The sequence below is a fragment of the Barbatula barbatula genome (assembly GCF_947034865.1).
Source record: "Barbatula barbatula genome assembly, chromosome: 17".
In the NCBI taxonomy this organism is placed as follows: Eukaryota; Metazoa; Chordata; class Actinopteri; order Cypriniformes; family Nemacheilidae; genus Barbatula; species Barbatula barbatula.
The window spans coordinates 12,833,072-12,858,242 of record NC_136780.1 but is presented as its reverse complement, the minus strand read 5'-3'; the positions used below and the strand labels follow the sequence as shown (position 1 = coordinate 12,858,242).

At 39.7% G+C, this 25,171-nt stretch overlaps 1 protein-coding gene across 1 annotated transcript in view; it reads left to right on the top strand.

Annotated features, from left to right (window-relative positions):
- plxnb1a (plexin b1a) overlaps positions 1–25,171 on the top strand; it is a 60,652-nt gene that overhangs the window by 26,331 nt on the left and 9,150 nt on the right. The window contains exons 2-19 of the mRNA XM_079478461.1: positions 6,679–6,758; positions 7,256–8,357; positions 10,772–10,954; positions 13,444–13,572; positions 13,756–13,856; positions 15,289–15,421; positions 15,952–16,108; positions 17,217–17,325; positions 18,270–18,378; positions 19,243–19,917; positions 20,119–20,253; positions 21,343–21,465; positions 21,914–22,007; positions 22,144–22,310; positions 23,868–24,019; positions 24,225–24,330; positions 24,612–24,748; positions 24,986–25,162. Coding sequence (XP_079334587.1) covers positions 6,745–6,758; positions 7,256–8,357; positions 10,772–10,954; positions 13,444–13,572; positions 13,756–13,856; positions 15,289–15,421; positions 15,952–16,108; positions 17,217–17,325; positions 18,270–18,378; positions 19,243–19,917; positions 20,119–20,253; positions 21,343–21,465; positions 21,914–22,007; positions 22,144–22,310; positions 23,868–24,019; positions 24,225–24,330; positions 24,612–24,748; positions 24,986–25,162 — 3,803 coding nt within the window. The 5' untranslated portion in view covers positions 6,679–6,744. The remainder of the gene's footprint in view (positions 1–6,678; positions 6,759–7,255; positions 8,358–10,771; positions 10,955–13,443; positions 13,573–13,755; positions 13,857–15,288; positions 15,422–15,951; positions 16,109–17,216; positions 17,326–18,269; positions 18,379–19,242; positions 19,918–20,118; positions 20,254–21,342; positions 21,466–21,913; positions 22,008–22,143; positions 22,311–23,867; positions 24,020–24,224; positions 24,331–24,611; positions 24,749–24,985; positions 25,163–25,171) is intronic.

Below are 25,171 nucleotides of genomic sequence, written 5' to 3'. Positions count from 1 at the left end.
TATTTCAAAACATTTAGAACGTTTATGAAGAGAGTCCAGGAAATTGATACTACAAAGGGGATCAACAAATATGAGTATGAGATTAAATTTAGTCGGTGAGTGTGTTTACATGCACAAAATAAACGGAAATCTATAAATGAAGCCTGTTTTACATTTACAATAAACCGGCTATGCAGAAAACCATGTCTATATGGACGTTTGAGACTTGCCGGGTTTCTCTCGTGCAGTGATGTCACCATCGATAGTTTGTTTGCTAACTAAAAATGCAGCGGGAAAACGGTCAGAAGCTGTATTTTTATTCCTCTTATGTCCGCAGAACCAGAATATGCAATAACAGCTTTTCATTTTGACGTTTCTACATCAACTACATGATTCGAGAGCGGACTTTCTGTTATTTTACTGTTACTTCAATTTGAGACATTTACTATTGCGCTGTCAAACATGCCGGAGAGAAAACCGGTAAAGGCGTTTACATGCGGCAGTAAATGGGCAAAAACATTTTGAGTGTTTACATGACATTACTTGTTATCAGCTTATTAGGCATAATCGGAGTAAGACTGTGCATGTGAACACACTCAGTGTTTGCTTAATTTCCTGTGAGCGTTTTGTTTGTCTTTGCATTTTAATAAAAAAACAAATATATCTGATATGCTAAGAATGCTTATAACCATAGAGGATCTTGGTCACTATTGACTCACATAGAAAATAACAATGGCAGTCAAAAGTGCCCCAGAACTGTTTGCTGTCCTACATTCTTCAAAATGTCTTCTTTTGTGTTCAACAGAACAAATAACTATTCAGATTTGAAACAACTTAAGGGTTATTAAATGAAGACATCGTTTTCTTTTTTTGGGTGAACTGTTCCTTCACAACCCAATATTGCATAAATTCCCCCTGGACTTTTGGCCACAACTATACATTTATGCGTTTACACCTGCAACACACTTATTTCTTTGAAATACTATTTTCAACATATATTTCTCTAGCATGCTACATAAGGCCTCTAATACGTTTACAAATGCATGCTAGTGAAATGTTCATCTTAGCATTAGTTTCTGTTCCCATGGTGCGGTTTGTTGTTTCTTGAAAACAGCCAGTTACTGAATGATAAAATCAGTTATGTGGCAGTTTTTCGTGCTTCTTTCTGTCAACACACTGCCACATTGAAAGCCACATACTCTTATGCAGTATTTTGTGCCAAGTGTGATGGTGGAGCATGTGAAAGAGAGAGACCACAGCATGACACAGACAGACACAGACAGACACAGTGAAAAATTGGTGAGAAAGTTGACTGGTACTTTCACAATGACTCCACCTGATCTGTATTGCTATATTGTGCAGCTCTAATGACTTTTCTCCACCTCTCCGCTTTTACTATACTCTAACCTTTCAACACCCAAAACATTACTTCATGGTGACGCGGTTCACTTTCGCAGACCTCTGTGAAACGTGAAAGATAGTTTCAGACTCTCATGCCGCCCACGGTCTATTCACTGACCATCTGATGCATATTGCACTGAAACATGGCAAGCACTTTTTCGATCTGGCAAGCTTTAATCTGATTGGCTGCCTCTGCTAGTTGGGTGCAAAGGTTTTTTTTAAAACAGTCCAATGGGAAACAAAGTCTTTTGCCAAAGTTTGTTAAATCGGTGCCATCAAAACTGTTAAGTTAAGCTCTAGGACTGAACCATATAGGCCCTTAAAATTATAGTTCCCAAAAGAAAAGTAAATATAAGGACTTAACCAACATTTCTTGAGTTACAGGCAGGCATTTTTTTCATTTATTAACCATCATTGTTGGTTTTAAATGCATCAAAGATTGCCAAAGGTAACACATTTTTTAAAAATATACCAATCTATGTGTAAAAATAAAATGATGATGCTAGTATAGTCCTAAAATCATTTTCACCCCAAATTTCAGGTGAAAATTGTCATTTTTACTTCCCTCAACAAATGAGTGGATTACTCCGTCACTAGTCATCTGTGGCATTTCATTTTCTGGCTTTCATCACTACTGATGTAAGTCCTACTTCTGTGAAAAAGTAAGCCAGCAGGAACCACTGAGTTGACACTGAATAACCCATTAGAAATACTGCTGTGACTGAATATCTTACGCATTCTGGTGAATTAACCATTTGAGAAACACAATATTATTTTGGTAATCACCAACATTAACGTTAATTTAGGACAGCTGTGGAACAACCCTTACATTGGGTGGTGGTCTAATAAACTTGTTAAGCACTGTGTGAATATCTTTCAGAAATTAAAATATTTTACAAATATCCAAAAGGATGACTATAAAGTGACCAAAACATAAAAGACTGTTGAGCACGACTGGCCTAAGCAGGCAGCCTAAAACACACATAAATACAAAGCTGATACGACTCAAAGGATAAAGAAATCTCCCTTGTGTCTCAAGTAATTCACCGTAATCACAATAATTGCTGTTTTCTGAAATAATTGTGGTTGGGCTGGGACAATATATAGTGTAATTTGTATGCTTAGGTTCTCAATGAATTACTGTTAAATGCGGCCGAAAGCCAGAGGGTGATCACACGCAAAAACTCGGAATATGGGACACAGAAGAAGAACAATTTACCCACGATAGCGGTGTACCATTTCGGGGGCTGCATCCTTTGAAGGCTGCAGCCCCCGATTTGGGACACAGCTGTAGTTCCAGGAAATGGCCATGGTCACATCTATCGCTGTTCTTCAAACCTTTTCAAGTATTTTCATGATAATAAAGTATACATGTTTTCCAAATGCATGTCATAAACAACTCAATCTCATTGTGATTTTAGATCGAGCAGTACTTCCGTTTGATCAGACCCGTAGTTCACATAGTTTTTGGCCGGAATAAATGTGCACCGGATAAAGTAGACCAGACTTCATGCTGATGGTGACTTCACATGACTATGAAAAGGTCAACAATAGTGTTTGGAATCTAGAGTATGCTGTAATGCTCCAGTATCCTCCCTGTCTAAGAGGTTTATTTATAACATCCATCTCATGAACATGCTTTAGTTTAATCTATCTCTCATTTCCCCTCATTCCCTCCTCTCTATCCCATCTATTTCTCTTCTCACGCCTTCTCGAAAATGTCAAAATGAAACCAGCGTTTGTTCCCAACACCCATTCGCCACATTGCACAGACGTGTCTGTTTTAGCTGAGAGGCTAACGCCATCGGTTTGATATCCGAAAAGACATCTCGAAGTTTTGAATTATGTTTCGCTGCTTATTCTGGCTGGTGAATGGCCGCATTGTCCCCAGAGATGGATAAATGGCTTTCCTAATCATCCAGAGTGGCAACTTTTCATGTTCATTGTCGTGTCAAATGAGGCGTGACAGCGTAACATTCTGTTGTAGGCCGTAAAAATGTGGGGTCACTGCCAACCCCTCCCGGAGAGACGGAGGGGTCAGTCTCCTCTCCCCGTTGCTGTGTGAGGCATGCCTCGCAGGCCCAGCGTTACCATGCCAGTCTTAGCGTCTATGCCCCTGGGAACCCTTCCAAACAATACACTCCCTTCAGCACGGGGACGATTCACAGGGGCCTGCTCACAGTTTTCTCCTTTAATACACACTGAGGAGCTTGACATTCTCTCTCTCTCTCTCACTCTCTCACTCTCTCTCTCTCACTCTCTCTCACTCTGTGTATCTGTCTTTTTGTCTAACGTGCCTCTTTCTCTATTTATGTTATATTCTTTTATGTTTATGTTGTGTATTTGATTGCAAATTAAAAAAAAGTATCCACATGGAGACGCGTTTAGCTGTATACCTAAAGATTATGTATCGTATCAGTGTTTCCTCCATACGGATCCACTGTTTTGGGAGCCTGAAACATATATTTTTTTAAACCGGAACCCAGAGAGGATAAATCTGAAAACGCCACCCTTGCGTTTTCGCGTGTATAGCCGATCCATATATTTTAGAAAACGATGATGTCATCACCCCAGGAAAAAAAAAAGATTGCATAGGGAAAGCTCTGGCTTTGTGTGGATGTGGCCTTTATCTTTATTCGTTTCTATTTTCTTTTTATTGTGTGTTGCTGGTGCATAGTTAATTGTAAATAAAGTTTTTTTTTATTTTCAAATCCTCTCTCCGCATCTCACATTAATCTATCTTTCTGTCTTTCTCTCACTTACCCTCCTTCTCTCTCATTCTCTCTCCCCATTTTCTATGAGTGGTTTGTGAAGAGGAGAATCTGTATTGTGTGGGTCTTAACTGTCATTGGTGTTAAATCAACACCACCTGCATGTCTATTCTAGTAAAGATTTAAAAGCATTCAGTCTAACAAGCTTCTGTTATTCTGGTAGCTGTTCACTAACTGTGGAGGTTGAGTTATTCTGTCTGTAGTGCTTTTCAGGGTAAAACATAAGTGTTTTCTGAAACCCACCTCAAAAATCTGTTAACAAATGGAAACGGGACTGAAAAGTGCTTTGGAAATGTCATCCAATCAATAGAAATAACTGCTGTGTTAGTTTCAATCGCATCTACGCCAGGAATGATACGTCTATTGCTGCCTAGACCTAAAAACAACAATATTATGGTTATTCTAAAATTCATATTTTACATACTTGAGTCTTTAAGAATTGGAAGAGATTTTGATTTGCTGCCATTGTTTTTATCATTCATCTCGGAGAAATTGCTATGAAAGTGATCCAAACTGTATTGGTCCCTCTTTCTTGATATATTGGTCTTTCACATTGTGTGGACTGTCAATTCTGTTGAATTAAGAATGTTTTTGAAACCATTTTTATAGTTCTTTATCATCACAGTATTAGGATCGTACAGGCCTTTATTGATCCAAATATTTGTAATGTAGACTTGTTGACAAAAACAACAAAACTTACTAAAGCTGACGTGGCCACGTCAGCACCAAGCAATATTGCGAGTTGTCCAATTGACTCAATGGATTTTAAGATAAATTAAGAGATTAAAGCAGATAATGATTTGACCCCAATAGTCATTTTCCTCTAAATAAATGTACCCCCAAGCAAACATTTGCCCAAAATACTGACAGTAGTGTATGGCTCCTGAGTTACAAGTCGAGTTAACACAGCTGGCCTTATACATCATTCAAATAAGAAAGTTTAAATTGGCTGAACCTTAAATAAGCGTGTTTGACTTGCATTTTCGTGTGCATTTGAGTTTTGTGAGGGTCTTTCTTACATGACTCGAAATCACGGGTGTGATTGTTTCAAATGAAAAGGCAATGTCTTATGCATTTAGACTCTGTGTAAGTTCATGTTCCAGATCAGTTTGACGTTTACACAGATCACAGGTCATATGGTCAGTCAACAAATCTTAAGTAAACATGAATCCAGCACAGCACAGGCTTACAATTCTGGAGCTGCTCCTATAACAAAGTCATGCTGATGCTCGAACACTTACAGATAACAACTTCAAACCTATTTAGATTAAATTATGTTCTTTCCTTTGTAATAATGTTATCAATTTCAATCGGTTTAATATATTCAGATCAATTGATTCATTCCACATTATACCGGTAATATTCTCTCACTGCCTTTTTTTCCTAACGTCTCTGATGTAGACAGCTCCGGTTTATTCCACATTGACTTGTAGAAAGAGAAACACATTGGTTAGAAGCAAATACATTTGTGAAGTAGAAGAAATTATGCTGCACTTAGAGAAAATATGAACCTATGGGGATGCTGAGCCATAAGACAAGTCATTCCAGCATTAAATCACATTATTTCACATTCCTCCTATTGATTGTTAAGGTCATCTTGGATTGCATGACCATCTCATAATGGCCACATTTTAATCACATCTTATTCATTTAAAACATCATCGACAGTTTTCCAAGTCTCCGCACAGGATCACTGCCAATCTATGCAGAGTAATGCATTAAGGGTCTGATGGTGACTTAGGGTCTATATCATCCAATTTCCTGTCAGGGAGGGATTGCTCAGCTCAACAGCTGTGTCTCACAGCGGCATTTAAGATCGGGTAACACACTCGGCTTCTGCCAGTCTCATATTAATCTTGAGTGCCTATACAGTAGTATTGCATACGTCGTATCTTCGAAGAGTATTTAGTTTGATAAAATGTATAAAAGAGAGATTCAGCTGTACGATTATTTTTGGAAAAACACGAGCTGCTAGAGGTGGGACTAGTGGGGAGAGTGGGATGGAACTACAGCACGAGCAAGCTACAAATCATCACATTGATCCCTTCGTGTTTTGTACATTGTAGCAAAGTTCAAATGAAGGAAGGAAGGTAGGAGGCAGGAACCGGCGAACGTACAACCACCTTTTAATAAAATAAACAAACAACAAAACTAAAGTAAAATCGACCCTCACGGTCGACTGTCGGCCACATAATACATAATAAAACCGAACATAAATTCCAGGCCTGGTCCACTCTCCTTGTACACTCCTGTCGCTCATCCTTTAATGCTCCCGGAGCTGATCCGAGAGTGCAACGCGCAGCTGACACTCATCACTCGGTCCAGCGTTATATCCACCGTTTATATAACATCCATCAATGAAATGCTGTGAACAACTTAACTTCACTATCGCAAGAGTAACGAGTAACCGTGTAAAGAAGTCAGAATGCATGACATAGCATGATACGTCCACTTTAAGCATCATGTTTTCATTGCTGAATGCTGCACTGTGTTAAGAGCTAATCGGTATGTGTTTCTGTCTCCACAGACTGACTTCACAGGCATGTGCTATGCCACTGGATAACCAAAAGGACTGCATCCTCCTGAACATTGTATGTCTGACAAATGGTGGGTGTATTAATTTTTTGACATATATATTTTTTCATTAATGATGTCCTTATGTGTGTACCCATTTTTTGTCGCTTTTTCACAGTTACCATCCATTTAATAGACCAATATATAGAGCGTCGCAGGGATGATGTATTGTTGCAGGCAAACACAGAAGTTAGCGTGGCACTGGTTCCCTTGACCAAAAGCCTATGATTTTTTCCCATGGACAAAAAATAAGTTCTGCATGTGATTAACAAAGGTTTATGATGTTTACACGTTTTGTCTATCAAGATAGTTTATACATATTAACACAATATTTGTTTCTTTTGAATCCTAAATACAATCGTCAGAAGTAAAAAGCTGACATGAGGCTATAATCAGACTAAACTTCAGTCACTCGATATTAACGTCACCACCGCACGTCACTCTGACTTTTTTTCACACCTTAGTAAAAAGTGCCCCCTCAGTGAATTAATCTCTTGTAATTCTAATTTTGTCACACTTCATTTGTTCAGTGTTTTTGCAGTGCATGGGATGGCCCTCATCATCACCCTGCTTCAGTCCCTCCTCCTAGCCATTCTGGGAGCCCCAAGGGTCTATAGCAGTTATCCTTGCTTCTTATCCAATGACACAGTCTTTCAACACCTTGCCTTGCACCCTGACCCCAGTGTAGGGACGGTCTACGTGGGGGCACGAGACCATCTGTACCAGCTCGCCGGCCTCGATGGCCTCCGTCTTGAAGTGGATGAGAGAACGGGGCCTGTCAGAGACAGTAAAGACTGCCTGCCTCCGGTGACGCAGGAGAACTGCCCCCAGGCTGGACATGTGAGCAACCATAACAAACTACTGCTAGTGGATCCATACTCCTTACAGCTCATCACCTGTGGTAGTGTGCATCAGGGCACCTGCCAAAAACGCAGTCTGGAAAATGTGAACAAAGTTCTCTTCTCTACTGAGAGACCTGTTGACACTCAGTACGTAGCGGCTAACGACCCGATCGTATCAACGGTTGGACTTGTAGTGCGGCCGCATGACAAAGATCCAGTTTTGTACGTGGGCCGAGGCTACACCAGCAGTCACCCACCGGTCTCCACTCGACAACTTTTAACGGAGCCCGTGTTTTCCTACGAGGAAACCGCCAAACTTGCTGTCGCCGGCCGGCTCTCGGAATATGATCACAATTTCGTTGCTACATTTGCGCGACGCAACCACGTATACTTCTTGTTCTATAGGCGCGACCTGAAAGCTACAAGGGAATATCGTACGTACGTGGCTCGGGTGTGTCTTGATGACCAGGCGTATTACTCCTACGTTGAAGTTCCGCTGACGTGCCGCTCTGCCACGACGGGAAAGAACTACAATCTCCTTCAGGGGGCGCAAGTGGGTGGTAAGGATACTGTAGCCTCGCAAGTTTTATTGGGAGTCTTCTCGACGGCGCTTAGTGGTGCTAGTGGACCCAGTGAGGATTCGGCGTTGTGCTTGTACAATTTGGATGATGTGGACCGTCGCATTGATGAGACACGAGATCTTTGCTACACGCAGGATGGGGAAAAAAGGGGAAACAAGGTGGCATACATCGAATATGAAGTTAAATCCAGTTGTGCCAATCTGCCGACGGTGAGTAAATGCAAAAAACGTTTTAAATATAATTTTAGATTGAACTGTCATCATTGATTTATTTTGGTGTCATTCAAAACCTGTATGTGACTGTTTCTGCTGTGAAACACAAAAGAAGATATTTTGGGAAAAGTGTCAGTGGTTTTGTGTCCATACAATGGAAGTCAATGTTGTTCGGTGACCAAGGAATGAAAGTCATACATGTTTATAATGACTATTGTCCATCTATATTGGTCAGAAGAATTACTTGAAGTTTTGGAGGTTGCATCAAAGTTGCATCACAACACTCGGATACAGTTTGTATTACAGTAATATTTGTGAAGTGCATTTTGCTTGTTCACTCTTCACATTGTAACATTATAGACATAAATTGTCCACATAAATACATTTTAGAGTCAAGTGTTCCCACATGATCCTCACAGTACTTGCGCTTTAATAGGAAAGCCTGGGAAAATAAACAGATACCCACAATGAAACTCTAGAGAACTGGACCGCATAATTTTCTTCTAGCGTAGTATTTAAACAAACATTCATCCTCATTCAAAAACACTGCTTTAATTCTCAGGCAAATTACATTAGCTTATATGAGCCTGTCTCTCTGTCTTATGCTTCTCAAATGCTACATCATAATTAGCTTAAGATCTATCTACCTAGCATTCGTTCTAACAAGGCTCCCAGACAAATCCCAGACCTCATGGTTTACGGCTCGCAGGCACAAAACCTTTTCATGAACTTCTTGTATCTGCCCATTCATGCCTATAACATCCACAGTCCTGGCCAGCTCAATCGATAAAACACACACACCTAAACAACACTAATGATGTTTGCAGGCGGAGGGGTTGGGGAGGAGGAATGAGGAGGGTTAGATGTTCAGAAGACTTGCTGAGAGAATTGCCAGTTAAAGAAATAGTTTATCCAAAATGAATATGTATCTTGAGTCGAATGTCACTATTAATCTATCATTGTTTCTTTGGTGAAACACAAAATAGAAAGTTAGGTATGTTTGTGCTTGTCTTTTCAACATGTAGCTCAAATAGTACGAATGCAGTGAAAGAGATTCTGAAGAACGATAGCTTTGTGTTATTTAGTAAAAGATTAATATACAATCAATAAAATGTGGATGGGTCCCCCCCCCAAAATAAATTTAGCGTGTAAAAACAACAGCAGTTTCATTTATTAGGCATTGCTAAAGTCAAATGGTTTTGACTGACGACACTCTAACTAAGCGCATAAGACGTTTACTTTTCAGAGACGGCAAAAGTGACATACATTACAGTCCCACCCACATACAGTACAAGGGTTCCAACACCCATATACAATCAATACAATCCCAATATATAGTATAAACAAACAAACATGCATTACAACAAAAAAACTTGACAAATTGGTATTTATTATTATAAGTTATCAAACAAATTTGTCATGTTTGTTCCGTATACACACTGTATGTAGCTTGGTGTGAGCGTCTTTATGGCTTTGGTGGTGGAAGTATATACATGAAAGAGAACACAGATTACTATATGATTTATTATTATTATATAGTAAATTCTTAATTGCTGCAAATTGTTATTGAAGCGTGTTTGTGCTCACATTTATTCAAATATGGTGCATCAAGATTTTACAGTGATATATCGAAGTGCAGTTTTAAATAAATGTAAGCTTTAAGATAAACACGCCCTTTAAAGCAACACTATAGGACGTTTGCTCATGGTTGATCAGCACAATTGTTACCAGTTTAGTAAAAAATTTCGCTGTATAAGCTTCGCTGTGGGCATCGCAACACAAGTGAATTTGTTTACTAAGCTGATGGAACTGGCGAATGCAGAAACGTCATCTGAATACTCTTCCGCAGGCTGGGGCTGTGTGTACGGATCCGAACACAAAACTTACAGAGTGTGGTTGTAGTCGGTGTGAGGCTGCTCAGATAGCCGCAGCAGTAGAATATGTCTGGTTAAGAGTTGTTCTTCCACTGAAATCATTTTGGAGACGTTATTTTAAAGTCGAAAAACTACAAAGTGTTGCTTTAAATTGGTTTATACTGATCCTGTGGGCGCCACTACCCAAACACATGACACGCTTTGTTTGTAATAAACATTCCGACACATTTTCATGATTTCCCCTAAAATCACATCACCTCTTAAAGTAAAAGAAAAACATGTCAGTCAGACTAGACTTCTGTAGGGGATTTGATGTGCTAAAAGAAAGGAGCAGCCTTGCTATCCTTGTATGAAACCAAGATAATCTTCCTTTAATCTGCTTTTCTGAGATAAGAGGATTGCACAATCTTGCGGTAATAGTCTGAGAATGAAACCCTTACAGTAAAAGACAGCCAGTCTAAATTTAAGATTGCACAAGTAGAAACTGGATTATGTTACAATGGTTTTGTCATGAAAACATGTTTTTGTGTCATCCAGAACACCCTGAATGCTTACCCTTGCGGCTCAGATCACACCCCCAGTCCAATGGCGAGCAGGGAGCCGGTTGAAGCTGAAGTGGTATTGGACAACCCATCCAGCCGTCTTACCTCTGTGGCCGTCAGTGTGAAGGAGAGGCACAGTATTGTCTTCCTGGGCGACTCCAAAGGCAATTTACATAAGGTATTTAACACCAACGTGAACTGTGTGACTGGTCGTTTCTCAGGATTATTTATTTTGCGTTTATAGTGCACTTTGTAGAATGCCAGGGAAATATAAGTCCACTTAATATGGTAATATTATCTGTCTACTCAAGCAGTAAAGAGATTTTGCCCGCCTGGTGAACGTGTCATAGCCATGATAGTGCTGAAACAGCAGGCTTTTTTGTGTTTCTTCAGCTGGACCATAGAAAAGCCTTCACCACAAACCACGCTATATAAAGCAGTATTTACAGTGAAGACTGATCGCTCCGAGACAAACATAGTCTAATTTCAGCCTTTTATGCTGAAATCTAAACTTGGACAAATAAACGTCCATGACTGTAGGAAACCACAAGTACATGCGTGTTTGAGAGGTCGTAGTTTAAACCGTTTGGTTAACTAAAGGCAACAGTACGTGACCCAGGCCTCACTTTGATAGACATATTTTGGCAGTCGGCTTTATTGTTCATAAGCATTCGTGGCATTTTTACAGAGAAACGTGATGCGTTTAGAAAGCAAAAGATGAAATTGGGAAGTGATACGGGTGCTCATTGCCCCCTATATGCAAGCGTGCATGATACGGACATATCGGGCTATATTGGCAACAGTTCGAAGGTCAGTGTAGGCTACGTTTACACATCATCAATTTAGCAAAACGTTTTTAAAAAAGCTTTATGTTCACACGATAGAATTTCAGAAAATGAGAAACAACTCTGTAAAAACGTTGTTTTATACTTGCCAGCCCAGTGGTTGGCCACGGCATTTTGTAAACGCACTACAACCATGTGCACATATACATACCCATGTATAACCCAAAAGCGCTTTTTAATACCTTTGCCAGTTTACGAAGTACGTGGAGTAGCATAAATATATAGTCCTATAGGCCACCATGATTGTTTTTCTCAGCATAAACAAGGAATTTGTACTTTTTTAGATTTGGTAAATTTGTATAAATTCATACAGTCTTATTTGTATGTTTTAATACTAATTTATTTCGTGCCAGTGATGTTCGGCTTAGGAGTTGGATTAGGAGAGGGGCCTTATTATAAGGATATATTCTGTTCTAAACAAATTCTGTAAACCTAGTTTCATCCCCACCCGTGTGTGCGATTCGACTACAGTCAAGACATGACTCGATTTGACTATGTAAGTCCTTAGTCGAGGACACCCCTAATTTATATGAATTTAAATGACTGTTTTATTTTATATTATTGTATACATAGCGTTTGTTAATGTCGTTGCCGCCGAAACCATCTATAGACTGAACGCATAATAACGTCACGGTGTTCACAAAGTCACGTTTTTTTTTTGTTTACGCAGAAATGATAACGGGGTTCAAAGTGCACATTTTCGAAAATTATACCATTTCTGAAGTTTCTAAAAGCAGAAGTCGCGTAAACAGCCAAAAGGCAAGAAAACGTTTTCAGATTTTAGTCGTGAAATCCTACTCTTAAGTCAACATTCTTTTCCAGGTGTCCTGCAAAAAAGCATCCAGGCTCTTGTGTTCCAGTAAAACCTATCCTTTAAAGAAAATTTAAATAAGATTTGTTTTCTGACAAATGTGTACATTGATTGTTTTTCTTGAATAGAATTTATTTTTATGTTTTTACATTTTTGCAGTGTTGGTATCATCCAACAGGTAAACTATAATGTTGTACACAGCCATCTATTCAAATCAAGATGTAAACGATTGGGTTTCGCTTTTACAATTCAAATGCGATGCAGATTGATGTATTAAACTGGTTTTGGGACCGACTGAATTCACCGCTTGAACCTTTTGTGTGTGTGAGATTAAACTCTCTGCCAAATTGAACAGAAGCCACATATTTTACTAGGATTAACACATTGCGGTTTCATCACACCGCACACACACACACGCATATAAACATGGAGTTTTCATAATAGGTTGTACAACCTCTCACACCTATCTCCTCTATACAGGTACACTTTCTCTACCCCACACACACACCGTCGGTCTTGAATAATGCAATAATGCGCCAATGCATGATTTCTACTGCAATAGACAGTAGGCGGCAGTTTGTCGATGTTAATCCGTTAAAAGTCAAACGTGAATAGGCAGAGTGTGTGAACAGCTCTCACTGTCTGACACTCTTAAGCAGGATACCTGCTCCTCCGATGGGCTTCTCACTATTCTAATCTCATTTACTGAAATCAAGCCCGCTCATGATAGGATTCAAGAGGCATTAGGCAGCTCTCTTAGATCCATGGCCTTTGCCTTGTACGTCGTTTTCCTTTAACAGGACTTAGAAGTGCTAAAGCCTTTTCTGCAGACACTTTTAGTTCTTTTAGTTAGACCTGCCCACATCCAGCCGTCTTCGGATATTCAAGGTGTCCCGTTGCAATTGATGTAGTTTCAGAAGCTTAAATGGACAATTACATTTCGAGGAAGTTCTCGGGAGATGTCGTCAGGTTACTTATTGAAAACTCTTCGGCTGTCGTCTTGTGCTGTAGGTGTTCATGGGCGCGTCCGGAGAGGTCAGGAGATACTCTACCGTTCTCATTCAAGCGGGTACGGCCATCAACAGCGACTTGCTGTTGGATTCCTCACATAAGCATCTCTACATCATGACCAGCAACTCGGTGAGTCTATTACTTGATGTCTATGGGGAAGCGCTTACACTTTAAGGTTGAATTTGTATTATTGCAAAAGATTCAGTGTTGTTATTCTCATTAGCGCCGTACGACTAGGGTGAAGACTCTAGGTCACGTATGTGTCACTGTGTGAATGTGTGTTGTTATTCCCCTGCTGTGATGTGTGTTCAGGTGGAGAAGAGGCCTGTGGCGGAGTGTGAAAAGCACACAGATTGCACTTCCTGTCTGGAAGCCACGGACCCATACTGTGGTTGGTGTGTCCTTGATGGACGGTAAGTTGCTTACTAAATGAGCTCAAATTGCATTTCAGTTGCTGGAAGATGCTCTGGTTAGTTAAACATTCACAGAAAACAAAGGTTGTGTTTTTTCAAAAGCTAAGGAACAAGTACTTGATCTAATGGATAGATTCTTGAAAGAGTACCTTTTTACAAGTACCTAGGCATTTGGATTGATGATAAGCTTTTGTTCAATGTACATATTGCTGATCTTATCAGGAAGCTCAAACTGAAACTTGGCTTTTTTTTTTTTAATTAATCAAATTTAAATTTGAATGCCAAAAAGAAACTTGTGGAAGCTGCTTTCCTAACTGTGCTTGATTTTGGTGATGTATTATATATGCATGCGGCCTCTTCCATCTTAACAAGCCTTGATTCTGTATACCAAGCTTCACTACGTTTTATGACAAATGCAAAATCCCGTTCTCATCGTTGCATTTTATTTGATATGGTGGGTTGGAAATCATTAGCTATACATAGAAATCAGCACTGCTACATTTTTATCTATAAAGCAATGTAAGGTAAACTTCCAGCTTATCCTTGTACTCTTCTTGTCTTTGTTCTGGCAATATCCAGCTACGCTCTTCCAAGTGTTTGCTTCTTAACATAGCTCGAGTTTGTACAGAACTGGGGAAAACAGCTTTTTCATGTTTTGCACCCTGGGCATGGAATTGTTTGCAAAAAGATCTCAAATGAGATAAATTTGTGTCTATTGGTGAATTTAAAGGCATCATAAAGAGAGTGGTATTGGAAGCTTGCAATTGTTTTTGTTGAAGGATATTGTTTAAATGTTGTAATGTGTACTTGTTGTATTTAAAATGTGTTTTACTGTATGGCTGCTACTTAGGCCAGGTCTCTCTTGTAAAAGAGATTTTAAATCTCAATGAGACTTCCTGGTTAAAAAAGGTTAATTATTTTCATAATTTACGATTTCTATGTATGTGTTTAGGTAAAATAATGATTTTTGTTTAATTCTGCAAACTACTAAAAGTATTATTTTCCCAAATTTCAAACAACAATATTGTTTCTATATTGGAAGCTGGAAAAACAGAAAGGATGCTCTGTATTTTTTTCTCATTCTTTCTTTATTCTTTCATATTCACTTTCATGCAATACAACAGTTATATTTTCTACATGCATTTGGGATTTTTTGTTTACCTGAATTTTATCACAGTTTTCACGTGTCTTGTCATGCTGTCAGTCTTTCACATTGCTGTTGGATGACTTTGTGTCACTGCTGAGGTTTGATTTTGTTGAAATTCAACAGACACAGGACTGGAATGACCAGAATACATCTAGAAATGATGATTAAATTAACTTTTGCAATGGTGTCTTCATTTTTTCCACGGCTGTATGAATTTTCCTGTGTGTGAATGTTATGTATTGATTTTGGAATGAATGTGACACCGTATCTTGGGTCTCTCGACAGGTGTGGGATGCGGTCTGACTGTAGGTTGGGCTCGGTGGAAGGTCATTGGCTGTGGAGTTTCGATGAAAAGCAGAGGTGTTTAAGAGTGGAGACACTAAGTCAATATAACGCCAGCCTGGGAGAACAGAAACAGGTATTACTTATACGAGGATGTCTGTCTTACAGGGAGTGTTTACCCCACATAAAAATGATGTCATTATTTATTCACCCTTACAGCGCTCACGTCTCCTGTTCCTTTAATGCTTATGTAAAAAGACAGAGGAAAACCATTGGTTTAATATGAAATAACATGATTTTATGTGACAATGCTTATTATCATTTTATATATTTATTATACAGATCATTTTTTACCCACAGTCTATATCGTCCTTTTAGCAGGACGTCTGTTGTGCTACACAGATCAACCTCGAGTTGTGCATTGCTGATGTCATTCTTGTGGGTGGAGCTTTCTTAGTGTAAACAGTAATTTGCAGATAATAGACACAGAGCAGATTAGTTTGAATATTAACACGTCATTCTCACATTAACACATTTAGATCCTTTGGTTACACTTTGCAACAGCATGTAATGTGTGTTCTGGTTTAATGCATTGCCCATAATTTAAGCAAATGTTTTTAATATGTATAACCATTGCTAACCTTTTGTGGTTTTTGTCCGTTTTAGATTGCTGTGGATGTACCAGGTTTGCCGAGCCTGTCAGAAGGTGACATGTACTCCTGTTTTTTTGAAGACACTGAAACAGCTGCTTCCCTCCAGGGGACCACAGTTACCTGTGCCACACCCGAGGCCAACAGACTCCCACCTGTACCACAGGGAGACGGTAAGAGAAGCCTGCGAACATCCTTTGGTCATTTGGGGGTTTTCATGTGAAGCAAATCAAAAATTCAACCGATTGGGATGTTTAAATGTCACACGGACATGCGTGGACACTCAGTCATATCGCCATCTTTGTCCAAAACATAAAATTGCAGGTGACTGTACTTTTCTTTACGTGGGTTGAAGTGAAATTGTTGAACGGACGTTTCTCCTGAAATCCAAACCAACATCTAAACCTTTAAATCATTTCTGTTAATTACTTGTTTGTATTTTTTAACACAGATTGCAGTTTCAAGAGTTTCAATCACTTTCACTCTTGGCTTTCCGCACTATTACCCTCCCGTGAAAATACTCCTCAAAAATGTTGATGATATTACATACTGTGAATCAGTGCTTGAAGTGGGGAAAAAAGATCCTGGTACTTTCTTGTGCACATTACCGTATGCAAAATATTACCACATTTGAAATTTGGAAAAAGGAAGAAACATCGCTGGTACAATATAATTATTCATGGTTTCAATTAAAAGCAGAATTCACAATAGATAAGTCGATTACATCTCTGAATCTTACCATTTTTTCATTTTTAATTTAAAACAGTTGGCTCACATACCCAGGCACCTGCTTGCAGTATGTCTCCTTCAATTTGACTGGCTGAACGTTCTGTCTTCTTCAGTTTTATTGGCTGAACCGCTGCTTGGCCTTTGTAATTTGATAGGCTTGAATTCAGTAAACCCCGTTTGATTGGTCGATTGGCTGTTGAAATTGTGTAGCTCCGCGCCAAAAACACGGAAAGCCTGCTATCTTTAGCCAAAAAAGCGTAACGGCTAGAGCTAACGCCGTGGCTCTAGAGAATCACCCATACAATGACCTCTTTGACTCGGCGTGGCAAAGTAACAGCAACATGCGAGAAGTGCAGGTACGCAAGAAAAAGCGAAGATGCGCTAAAGATTCAAATAGAGAAGCGTACCGGCCCACTTCAAGCACTGCTGGTGTAAATGCTGAAATAAGTTCAGCGAGGCGTGTTGAACTCACTGTGTGACATTGCTAAAGTTTCAGTGGCAGGTGTTTTTGCATCCAGACTCCTCATGTCCAGTATCTGTTTTCTCTGACAGATTGTGTGCGTGTCAGACTGTCCCTGCGCTTCCGGAGAGTGACCGTAGCCGTCTCAGACTTCACCTTCTATGATTGTTCTGTGGTCCAGCAGCTCTCTGGCAGTCTGCCGTAAGTCACTCAAACGTCTCTGTGTTTTAAGGCAAGATCTAAAATAATGGAAATGCACGGAATATATTTACTGAATCCGCCCAAGTTAACTTAAAGGGATAGGTCACTTAAAAATAAAACTCTGGTCGTTTATTCACAGTCATGTCATTCAAATCCTGCATGTGACTTTCTTCTGTGGAGAACAATAGAAGTCAATGAGGTCTAATGTTGTTCGGTTGCCAGCATTCTTCAAAATATCTTCTTCTGTGTTCTGCAGAAGAAAGAAAATCAAACATGTTTGGAAAGACATGAGGAATAAAATAATTTACATTTGCGTGAACCATCCTTTTTAATATAATTATAATATATAATGTTAACTTTGGAAAGAACTCCTTAAGTTAAATTGTAGTTTTGTATAGCATGGTATATACCATTTTCACGAAATAAAATGACTCGTAACATACAGGTTATACATAAAACTATTTTGTTGCTTTATTCACTTGATGTTTCATCCTGATTCCTGATGCCAGTGAGAAATATCTTTGGGAAGTTAAGAAGCACGATTCGGTAAGAAGCTCTCATGGGTTTGAGAATGTCCCAGAGGCGTGAGAGGGGCAGGTCAGCTGTCTCGATCTCCAGACCTCAGTAACATGCGGCTGGGGATTTAACAGCTGCTTCCCGCATTCCACCGCTCCGCGATCCTGTCATATCCTCTGTGCCCTCCCTTACCCGCACACGAGAGCGGCTCTCCCTCACGCGGTTTTGATTTGCGATGTGGGAAAACTGTGAACTCAGCTCTCTGTCGTTTGATGACTTTAGGGGAGTCGTGTGTAATTCTATAGCTCAGCTATTTTGGATGCAGGGCAGCTTCTCTGTCTTCACTCAGTGTTTTGAGCTTAAATGGGTGTAGATGGATCTCCTGATCGGAGGTCTAAACTATTGGTCTTGTATTTTGCTGTTTTTAGGTGTAGTGGTTGTGTGAGCAGCCGCTGGCAGTGTAACTGGTGCATCCATCTGCACATCTGCACTCACAGATCCATATGTGACCGTGGCCTGATCATCTACAACCAATATGTAAGACTGAGTTTCAAAAATAAACTAAGATGGTGAATCTGTGTGTTTGATGTGCAGTGTAGTGGGGTCCAGAAGTCTGAGAACACTTTATAGTAGTTTACTGTATTTTGAGGGGCGTTTTAACGCATAAGATTTGATTCTGAATTCAATCACTGTTATAACCATTTTAGTGCAATATGAAAGTAAAACATTTTTTAAATAAATGTAATCATTTATTATTTATTATAAAAATTAAGGCTGGTTATCAAATTATCGCATCCAGAGTAAACATTTGTGTTTACTTAATATATCTCTGTGTTCTGTGCATATTTATAAACACACACACACACACACACATACGTGTAAATGTTTAAGAAAAACATAAATGTATATATTTTGGAAATATTTGCAAGTATATGTGTTAATAAATAAAAAATAAATATGCACATTGCACAAACATATTTTATGTAAACACAAAGTTTGTTCTGAATGCAATTAATCGTCAAACAGCTCTAATAAAATATTAATAAAATACAAAATGTATAAATTAATATTTAACAAATGAATATTTAAAAATGAATTAAAAATTATAGACAAAAATAATTATTAAGCATGTGTATATATATTTTAAATATATATAAAAACAATACATAGTTGTATATACAATGACTAACAGAATTAAAATAGCAGATTTTCACATTTCTGGAACCCTCTGCTTGTAATTTTGTGTTTCCTTATCGCTTCAAAAGATTTTGGTTCACAACGCTTGCTTTCATTTTTATGATTTCTTTGCATCAGCATTGTCGTTTAAGTTTGCATTTGTGTATTTCAGTTGCTGTTTATATCATTTATCCCTTCATTTTCTCTCCGTCCATAAAACACAAGTTTACATTCCCCACATCTTCGCCGCAAACTATTAAAGACGTTGACACGAACACGTTTACCACCTCGGCACCCTCTACGACAACCATTCCAACCACCGAGGTTGCCATAACAACAGAAGCCGTTGTCACTACTACACCTTCCATGACCTCTACCACTACTTCGGAGCCGACCGTTGCCCCCACCACAGCTCTGGAAACCACAACTCCGCTCGACAACCCACCCACGACTCACAACCACGTAACAACCGCCTCTTCGCACCAATCCGCTTCCACCACAGAGTCGACCGATACAACTACCGACGCCCCGACCCCCTCGCAAAACGTCTCTGAGGTCGAGGAGAGAGTGCAGGTAGGTCTGCGGACGTCGACTCTGACCCCTCGAACACAAGAAGGGTTTACAGTTGATTCGTTCCACGAGGAGGCTGCCGAATTCACGCTGCCTACGTTGAGAGCCGGGGACGTTGTTACGATGGGGGCGATAGGCGAAGGGGCGCCTTCTGAGGTGGTGACGCTCTCGAAGGCGGAGTTGGATATAGATGCACTCATAGACACGGGTGTCTCGGTGTCGTCTGCTAGCGCCCCCTCTGGTGACGGTGAGGCAGGCCTTGATTCATCCGATTTCCCCCTTGCTCCGGATATGGACTACCAGTCCGACTCTGAAGACCTTATTCTTCTGGTGAGTGTGGTTCCTCTTCCCCTGTATTGCGCTGTGTGGAACCTTTCGTTGAATCATTTAATTTAGCTCTCATTTGTTTTCGTGCTTGTTGCTTTTACTCGTCTAACATACTTGTGTTGTGCTGTGTCGTTCAGTTGCATGCGTAAAGTTCAGGGTGCTGTCGTGATGTGTCTTAAATTAACTGTATCTGTGTGTGATCAGGGAGAAGAGAGTTTACCGGTAAGCGTAGGTTCTCACGCCTGCCCGTGTGTGGAGCGCGTCCAGGGCAGTTCCCTCCTTCCTGTCAACGTCGAGGGAAAGATCACTCTTGCAGGCCGTAACCTGCACCTCTATCAGGTAATGTGCCATCCAGGGGCATGTTGGGGCTAGAGTAGTCTCATACCTTTGACTTTGTTTCAAGAACCGCCCACTTAGACAGGAAGTGACTAATTGGCAAACAGTTATTTCTTAATGTGCTGATTGGGACACAGCTTTGTAACATGTAAACACAACTTGGTTTCTGGGCAGACTGACAAAAACATTCAACACTGACAAGGCCAGCCAATCAGATTTGAAATAGGTTAATGTCATTAAAGTTTGCTGCACACAAGCCGTCTGAGGCTGAGAGTCCAGAGGGTTGATTAGATCATTGTTTGTTATTTGGTTGAAAAAATACTATATTTATTGTAGAGCTACAACTTTTTTTCAATATGACATATGTTTAATCCTATTGGTTTAACAGTCAACATGTGACCTGCGTAAACAAATATAATGTAATGTGTAATATAATTAGGCCCGATTCACATTTCGCGTAAAACGGTGTGAAAAACGCTAGTGGCGTAGCTTTCTCACTTCAAATGACCAGCGGTCAATACTAGTAGATGTGTTTCTTCACGTAAAATCTAATTTATTGTAAATAACTTTTAAAAATGTTTTGGAGGATGAGAACATCGGTCATGGACACTTCCGTTTTCCACAATTTTGTCATTTTTATTATGCTTGAATATTCTGTCAATTATTTTGTCATTTCAGAACATCTAGTAGAACAATTTGTTGTTTTTTACTTCTATTATGCACTGAGACAAAGCGGGAACCATTACACTAATGACAATTTCAGCAGAAAATGCAATAAAATAATGAATTGCTGTTTAACTGATGCTTCCTGCATGGTAGAAAACAATCGTGCCTATTACGATCATTTCTTGTGTTACTGAATTATACGTTTTCTAACCGAAATCTTTACAGTCCCGGTGTTTCAGTGGTCTCGTGAGAATGACCCAAACACACATGATCAATTTTGACATTTCTGGCTACGACTTACTGATGACTTCTCCTCATACTTGCATTATATGACTGGATTTCACACACAGGGTCACACGTTTATGACATTTAAGGTATTAATAACAAGAATGCAAATCAAGTGTGTGTGCGTGTGTGTGTTTAAAGGACAAAGATCTGGATTACCAGTGTGTTTTGGTGATTGAAGGCCAGTTAGTGGTGGTGGATGCATTCGTGGAAGCCGATGACACTCAACCATCCCTCTTCTTCATCACCTGCCAGCTACACAAGGTCTGTCAGCACGACCGGAAAGCGTTTGTTTTACATGTCGTCTATTTAATGAGGTTTAAAGACTGTGTGAGATTAACAGTTTAAAGGGATACTTCACCTAAAAATGAAAAGTATGTCATCGTTTACTCACCTGCGAGTCTCTTTGTTCTGTCTTATAACCAGACAGATTTTGCCCCCCGTTGACTCCCATAGTTGGAAAAATACAATGGTAGTCAAAAGTGCCACAGAACCGTTTGCTGTGCTACATTCTTCAAAAGGTCGTCTTTTGTGTTCAACAGAACAAAGAAAATGATACAAGTATTTTTCCTACTATGGGAGTCAATGGGGGGCAAGATCTGTCTGGTTATAAGCATTCTTCCAAATATCTTTCTCTGTGTTTGGGTGAATTATCCCTTTAATACAGATCAGCCAATGAACCCAGTAAAACCATTGTGATTTGCCTTGACAGTACTCCTACTCCACTGAAGTGGATGAATACAGGTCCACCATCTCAGTTAGGAGGAGAGACTCTTATCAGATTGACTACCCAGAAGATCTGAACGGTTCGTACACGTTTACGACTCTCTTGGCTCGTTTTAAACAGTGGCCAGGTTCATTCCAGCCTCATATTAAGTTAAAGCCTTCACATCGCGTGTACAGACAATGAAATGAAGCACTTTTGTTGATTGTTTTTGGCAGTACGGCTTTATAACTGCTCAGTGGGTCGATCGGACTGCAGTCGATGTCACACGGCCGATCCCCAGTACGAGTGCGTGTGGTGCGAGGGCTCTCGCTCCAGCTGCGTCTTCAAGAGCTCCTGTTCAGAGCACGTCCAGCACACCTGTCCTGCTCCTTACATACACACGGTGAGGATTTATCTGCATTGCTCTTTGACTTGTGTGTTTTGTGTTGTTGACTTAGCCGTTTAGATAGTCTGTGTAATGTGTTAAAGGAATATCTGGCCTTTTTCGTTTATAAAGGGAACAGTTTACACCAAAATGTAGGTTTTTACTCACTCTTATGTCATTCCGGACCTGACTTTTTCTCTGAAAATATGCTAAAGAAGCTAGTTAACAGAATGTTCACAATGTTTGGTGATTTATATAAAGTTAATCTTAAACAAAAGATGACTTCAGTCTTTTGGAGGTGTGTGATGCACACTAAAGATCAGGTTGTTCTTGCACAAAACTATTACAATGTCCTACGTTTCCCATTGCGACACTGCACGCGGTAGACCAATCACAACAGACTAGACCATCTGACCAATCAGATCAGAGTAGGCTGACAGGAAGGAGGGGATTAGATTTATGGATCGCCGAACGAATCATTTGAGAGTCAGTCAAGAGGTGTGGTAATAATAACAGCCTATTATAAGAAAGTCAAATGTTTTTACACCTTGTATGTATGTAAACTTGTTGTTGGACACTCCATAAACCAATTTTAATCCCCTTTAAGGCATTTTTAATTGAAAAGGTTGACAACACGTAAACGACAATGGGTCATGACACACAGAAAACAATGAGATTTGATGTTTGAGAGGTGCTGCCAAGTTTAAGTATAGAACTTTTGTTTCTTTGTTTGATTCGTTTGTATACAATTTACAGTTTCAATTTCAGTTTTGCATTTAACCTTAAGATATATTTTTTCTCTCACAAACATTGTTGTGATGCAGAAGACATTTACTCGTTTAAATACGTTTGGATTATTTTAATGATGTCAATAGCTGTTCCTGTTCTGTGTGGATCCTCTTTTTAACCACTTCTCTTTGCTCTCCATGATATTCATAAATATGCGTGTGATCCAACGTACTTAAATTTAACTTTTTTAATTTAGTCTTGCCTTGAGTTTATTAACTTTCTCTGTTAAACTCAGGTTCAGGTTATAGTTTTGCATGCTTTTTCGGTTATAAACGGTTCACAGTGGCCTTGTGCAAACTATTGTGAAATATTCTGAAATATAAAAATTAATTGTATACATTTTTGGAGGAAATGTGAGTACTCGACCCTGCAGAAGTCACCAGGGCTTTGTTAATCTGTTGCTACAGTGTTCTGGGTCATTGCTATCTGTCTGCTTATTGGTTCAAATTCCCACCCTTAGGCATTACATTTACATTTTTACGTTTTTGCATTTGGCAAAGGCTTTTATTCAAAGCGGTATACATTTGTTCATCGAACCTGTGACCTTTGCGTAACGCTTTACCAATTGAGTCACGGGAACTTTGAAACAGACTAGGAGATTTTTTTTCTTCATTCTCCTTTATAGTTCTCCTATAATGACCACAATACATCTAGAAATGATGATGATTAAATGAAAACTCTGTCTACACATTTTTTCCACTGTTTCTATGTCTCGAAAATATGTTTTTAACATCTATCTCATCCACGCCCGTGTTTCTTAAATTGCCTTTTATGTTTTCTTTTCAGATTAAGCCTCTTTCGGGTCCGGTGGAGGGCGGTACAGTGGTCACGGTCTCTGGATCTAATCTGGGTCAGAGAGCGGAGGACATCCAGTACTCTGTGACTGTAGCAGGGGTCCCGTGCACAGTCATACCCGACAGATACGAGGTCTCCTCAAGGTATACGAAGCCTCATTAAAGTACTATACAGCATTATCTAAGCAGTATTGGTACGAACACAGCCCTCATTATGATACAGGGTTTGGGGTTTATAACATTTGCTAATGATATTGTATTATTGGCTTCAGGCAATTCAGTTACATGTTGTGGTGAAGCGTATTGACCCGCTGCACAGATTAATGAGAACTCTCTCTGTGTGTGTTAGTATTGTTTGTGAGACCACGGCGAGTGGAGTGGAGAGAAGCGGCCACGTCTCGGTGGAGGTTAAAGGTGGAGGAATCGGGCAGTCTGCCCAGCGCTTTAGCTACCAGGTAACCATTAATCCCAAAAAAAGGATAAAACGGTTTGAGAAGAACGAATGTAATGCAAGGAATGGGGTTAATATTTTCAAAGTCAAGGAACTCGAAAAAAGCGAAAACATGTCTTTTCATAATGCAGAATAAATGTGGTTCAAGGGGAATTCCTAACTATTTAACAAAATAGTTAGTTAGTGGATTAGACTGTAAAAAATGTCTTTGACGTTTCAGGAGCTCAGTGTATAAGCCTTTGTTTTGTTTCATCTTTGTACGTGTTCTGCGTTTCTAAACTCAAGGACCCGGTGTTATTGGGCGTGTCTCCTCTCAAAGGCCCAATGTCGGGCGGCACATCACTCACCATCACGGGACAAAACCTTCAAACGGGCCATCCCAGCGAGATCAGCGTCCTGATTGGTGGAGTCCCATGTCACATGTGAGTTAATGTGTCCTCTACTGCGTTCCAGACGGACAGAAGTCATGGCTTAATTTTATTATGATATCATCTCAACCGCACCTGTTATGGGTTGTCCGTCTGCTGTTAAATATGTTTTTTTATCATTGCAAACAATGAGTTTTTTAAACACATACAAATGTGATGTTATCCACTTGTGGTTACACAGAATGCATTGTAATGTATGATTGAGTTGTAATATAGTCTGTATGTGTGTAGTTCCTCTGAGCAGCACAATGATCGTGTTGAATGTGTGACGGGAGGGAATAACAGGACCCTAGAAAGTGCCGTCACAGTGCGGTTTGGTAAAGCACAGCGCCATCTACAGGAAGTCCGATATCATTACACACCAGATCCTAATGTGACCAACGCTGTTCCTGCTAAAAGCTTCCTCAGGTAGGGAAC